Source organism: Penaeus chinensis, chromosome 40 (genome assembly GCF_019202785.1).
Source record: "Penaeus chinensis breed Huanghai No. 1 chromosome 40, ASM1920278v2, whole genome shotgun sequence".
In the NCBI taxonomy this organism is placed as follows: domain Eukaryota; kingdom Metazoa; phylum Arthropoda; class Malacostraca; order Decapoda; family Penaeidae; genus Penaeus; species Penaeus chinensis.
The window spans coordinates 1,142,280-1,147,993 of NC_061858.1; the positions used below are offsets into that span (position 1 = coordinate 1,142,280).

Sequence of the window (5,714 nt, forward strand, 5' to 3'; positions counted from 1 at the left end):
AGCGAGAGAAATCCCTCACATGCAGCAGTGTCCTGGCGTCTGTGAGGAGGACCTCCGCCTGCCCAAGGGTCTCGAGCTCATCCTCAAACAGGTCGCGCTCCAGCCAAGGCATCCCGGTGTGGTTCTCGGCTGTGCCTGCGGGTATGAGGATAATTGAATAATTAGACACTTTAGGGCGGTTGTGGACAAAGAGGGAGGGAGGGAGATAGATCGATAGAGAGAGAAAGCGAGAGAGAGAGAAAGCGATTGGGATAGAAAGCGATTTAGAGAGAGAGAGAGAGAGAGAGAGAGAGAGAGAGAGAGAGAGAGAGAGAGAGAGAGAGAGAGAGACAGAGATAGATAGATAAATAGATAGATAGGTAGAGAGAGAGAGATATAGAGATAGAGAGAGAGGGGGGGGGGTAGATAATTAGATAGATAGACAGAGAGAGAGAGAGAGAGAGAGGGAGAGGGAGAGAGAGAGAGAGAGAGAGAGAGAGAGAGAGAGAGAGAGAGAGAGAGAGAGAGAGAGAGAGAGAGAGAGAGAGAGAAATAGAGAGAGAAATATATATAGAGAGAAATAAAGAGAGAAAGAGAAAGAGAGAGAGATAAGGAGATATAAATATATAGACATACAGATGGATAGATATATAAACCGGAGCGCCATTAATGAGCTACCGTGCATTCACTTTATACATCGCAATATATTGTGGAGCAGATTTTATCTATAATTAAAAATTAGGTAAACTCTCTCCTGAAAGTACCCACAAGCTTCCATCACTAAACCAGTTATTAAGTTTGAATACTAAAATCCCATTCTTTGATTATATTTTTCCAAACATAGAATTGCATAAATACAGATTATAAGTTCATAGTCACTTTCACATAGTCACAAGGTGGATGGGGAGAGAGGTCGGGGTGGGATGGGGGGGGGGGGGGAGTGCATACAAGAAGGGTTCCTGTCCCGTATCCTGATAACACAGATAACGGAAAATTTAGCATATCTTATACATACATTCTTAGTTTACTTATTTCTTAATATATCCGTGATATAGTTTTTTTTTTTTTTTTTTTTTTTTTTTTTTTTTTTTTTTACTCATATCTTAATATCCTAAAAGTTCACTTATCTGTAGCTCAATTTTTTGAGGGCTAAACATATCCGCATCCACATCACCCAATATTATGAATAAATATTTCGCATTCACAAAATTTGAAACTAATTATCCGTATCCGCAAATATTGAAAATAAATATCAGCAAATATAGAAAAATCGATCCTTTGGCCAGCCCCTCATGGGTTCTAATAGGAACTGATATACACATAGATAATTATTTATATATATCTTATATCTAACTCTATTAGCGATAGAGTGTGTCCATGTGTTTGTTACTGTGCCGATTTCTCCGTTGCAAAACATTGCGAGGATGACGAAAAAGTGTTTATCATTGATATACCGACAAGATTCTTGCAACATGACATCGACAGCTGGCCAAGAATAATTCTGAAATATGTACATGTATATATATATGTATATATATATATATATATATATATATATATATATATATATATATATATATATATATATTACGTGTTAATCTGACCATGATTTCGGATCAGTAGTGCGGAAACAGATCCAAAGAAGAACGTTACGTTTTTTTGCTATATGTTTTGAAAGAATTCCCTCCTATTTGTTCATACACATAGGCTCACAAACATATATGTAAATATATATATATATATATATATATATATATATACATATATCATATCTATATATATACATGCACACACACACACACACACACACACACACACACACACACACACACACACACACACACATATATATGCGCTCGCACGCTTCAAGTCTACCGCATCCCAAAGCTTTCTCCTGACCTTCGCTCTCAGCCTACCACCTCCACCGAAACATGTGCCATAGGCCTATTCTCTCAGAACATAACCCATCCCACATCCCTTATCGTTTGCCGTGTTATAATTCTGTGCATTTTATAGTTATTCTGCGTATTGCACCAATTTGGTAGAGTTCCCACGTTTATTCGTGATAAAGCCATTACATTTATAATAAATCAATAATTGTAACCCTTGTTGTTTGTTTAGAAGGAACACGAAACTTCATTCACAACACGAATTCGGTCCGTGACTATGCACTACATCAACATTTGTCTGGTTAATTAATGTACTCGTTACTGAAAGAAGAGTTAACATATCATCGTTATTAGTAATTTGCTGTCAGCATATTGTTTTGACCGAGTTTGTAATTGTATTCATTAGTGTATATAACTGATATGTATGAGACAGATCAGGATATTCTATACATTCTGTAAGTTATATATCTATCGAAGTTATCAATAGTACTGGTACCCTGTATATAAATTTCAAATGAAACCAATACAAGATAGATATCCTATCAATTTTCGATCCATGTTTCAAGGGACACACGGGATCCTATGAGACTAGACAGTAATACAAAGAACTAGAGGAGATAAACTCTCTTCTTCGTCAACCCATATCCACCCTTAGTTGCACTTGTGAATTAACTCAAACAACTATCATCATCCTTTTATTTCAACTCTTCCCCCACGGGTTATCTTCCTTAATAAACATTTAAGTCATCTTTCTTTTGCTTCTTATAACGCAGCCTCCAAGATCAGCTGTTCCCGTTATCTGGATTCGGCGAGCCTTTTGTGAGATTAGAGGTTTCCCACAGCAGGGCGCTGATTAGGAGTCAGTCATGCTTAGTCTCATGTCCAATTCGGTTTTAATCAGGATCTTCAACTTGCCTGTGTCTCTCTCTCTATATATTATATATAATGTTTACATATATGTGTATATATATACATATATAATATATACATATATATAAGTATATATATATATGTGTGTATATATACATATATAATATATACATATATATATGTATATATATATGTATATATATATATATATATATATACAAATATAATATATATGTACATATATACATACATACACACACATATAAATATATATATATACACATACATACATACATGTGTGTATATATATATATATATATATATATATATATATATACACACACTTACATACTTTATATATTCATTCACCCCAAAACCTACCCTCTCGCAGCACCTCCTTGACCGCGACGCCGGGCAGCCGCTCTCTCAAGGACGCACTCATGCCGGGCGTGAAGGAGAGCACGTGGACGACACCTTTCACGCTCGCCATCTCGTCGGGCACTGAGGCATTGGAGGCGCCGCCGTCTCGCTACCCGGCTCAGTCCTCTGCCCGCCTTAGGCCGCAGCAGAGTGCCTTCTCGCTTGTGTACAGGATTACGTGTGTACCCATACATACACAAGGTACAGATGCACACACACACACACACACACACACACACACACACACACACACACACACACACACGTTTCTTTTCTGTATAATATGACGTACATAAACCTGAACGCCAGCTACAGGTTCAGGTGGCATTGTATTTTGGCTTTGGATTCTATGATGATTAAATGATTAAATGATCATTACTCTCTTTACTATCCGACCTAGTCACCATTGTGGGAGTTTCTGCCTGGTTGACAACGCCGAGCCAAGTGCCGCTTTAAAACCGGATCAGTCGGAGCCCGTGCAGGCTACGGTAAGATATCAAAATAAACGCTGACTAGCAAACCCTACGTTGTTTTGAGATAATATACAACTGAGGCTGCGTAGCGTATCCTTGATTGGTCTATGATAATTGCTGATAATTATGTATATATGCATGTTTCCACTATGTCATTATAACTCTCCATTCTCTCTTACGTCAATTCTCTTAGGAATAAGGTTTCAAGTTCGTAAAGTAAACAAAAAGCCCTTATACATATCTGTACGGGTAGTGTGCCTCTGCAAGTAATTCCCTTCTACCTCATGTGGTAGGTGAGTGTACTCGGTTCACTGTAATGCATAAAGAAGGTATTCATTACACTATTTATTGCTCATTTCTACTTAAATCCCAATGGGTTTAGATTTCCTCCTTTATCACAGTAAGGTCTAATAATCGCAAAGGCAAGTGGAACTCGCAGGCCTGTATATATATGTCTTTGTATACTATGTATCATCACGATCCATGGTTTCTGAACCCCCTCCCTCTCCCGCCCCTCGCGCCGGTCACATGAGATAGCAGGGTTGGCCGGGAAGGGACTGGAGGAGGGGGTCGGTGTGAGGTCTTATCCATTGGCTCAAAGGGAATCGTATCGTATGAATTTACTACTTTATTGTCACTATGCGTGGGCCTTTATATTGCGCAATCGATAGGTACTTTTAAGGTGATAACACGAGAACATTATGTAACAAGGCAGGTGTTTTCCTTCCCTTAGAGATAATGTTATAATAATCATCACGATAGCAAAAATGCTTGTAGTCATACACGAGGTTTGATATCAATAAATAATCTCTGTATTTCAAATGCAGAGAAACAATAATGACTTAAGAGGTTCTTTTTCTAGTCATTACTTAAAATTTTTAAGACCTTTCTTCCCCGCAAAATATTCCTGGATGTGTTCCTGTGTCAAGACAGTCTACCAAATCTCCTAAATACTAAGGTCTATATGTGTATATATAAGATATATAGACCTTGGCAAAGACAGCTCATAATCGGGGCCAAAAGGCAAACGGCAGACGGATCGGCAGCCACTTACAAGCCTGGCAATATTTCCAAGTCAAAAGTTTTAGTTTAACATTTGTTGTCAACTTTCATAAATAGGCCTACTATCCTAAGCACTACTTTATCGTATTCTGTATACAATTCGCAATGCTCCAAGTAAACTATATCTGCCACATAGAATTGCCAATAATTAATTAATTATATGCCAATGAATTAATTATATGCGACTTTGACTTTCCTCTACCACGCTTCCAACACTACTTTAGAAAACAGCCTAACTACCACGGCAACATGCAACTCAACTCGAAGCCTTGTTCATGTTCTCTTTTTCCCTTACAGGTATAAGTGGGATCTATTTCACTGTGAATCGTGTGGTTATAGCAAATGCCAGTTAAGTAACTCCGAGGAGACTATTTTACTGCTCATGACGATGTGGCTTATTCTTTAGGACGAATGAACTGTGTCCGCTTCAGCAATATTGTCAACCGCAAATCCATTGCGCATACTGTTCAGAACAAGCTAATTGGAGTGAGATAAAGAGTTTTCGGATAAATTCGGTCATTCTAGTTTTTAAAAGTATATCTAACTCTATACCGTCACTATAAAAGATCCGTTTTCTTTTACCATTTTAATATTTAGTCGAACCTCGATGACACCTGGCAGGCGTGAAGGCACATAATTCATCAATTTTACGTATATGTTTGGGCGCAACGTATTCCCTCCCACGCTTCTCAACTATCCATTATTACACCTATACACTTCAATGCGACAATAACATATTCAGAGCAAATGGGTGAGACCCTCACGCCCTTCTCCTCCATCCCTCCTACTTCATCGCGCAGACTCCTCCCAGAGAAAGGAGAGAGAGGCTTCAAAAACTGTGAATCGCGGCAGAACCAATGTTAACATATTACAAGGTATGTTCAGGCTCCTTCAGAATCGTTTGTTTACAGCGCACTCTGGGGTGTGACGTCACGAACAATGGCTCGAGCCGTTCCAACTGAAACCAGCAACCCTATAATAAATTCGATCCAGATCTACGATATTTATTATCTTCCTGCAT

General features: G+C 38.4%; 1 protein-coding gene across 1 annotated transcript in view; it reads right to left on the minus strand.

Annotated features, from left to right (window-relative positions):
- Window positions 1-3,288, minus strand: part of LOC125047199 (glyoxylate/hydroxypyruvate reductase A-like) — an 11,655-nt gene extending 8,367 nt beyond the window's left edge. Inside the window, exons 1-2 of the mRNA XM_047645339.1 lie at window positions 3,120-3,288; window positions 20-135 (exon numbers count right to left, since the gene is read on the minus strand). Coding sequence (XP_047501295.1) covers window positions 20-135; window positions 3,120-3,228 — 225 coding nt within the window. The 5' untranslated portion in view covers window positions 3,229-3,288. The remainder of the gene's footprint in view (window positions 1-19; window positions 136-3,119) is intronic.
- Between the last annotated feature and the right edge of the window lie 2,426 nt (window positions 3,289-5,714).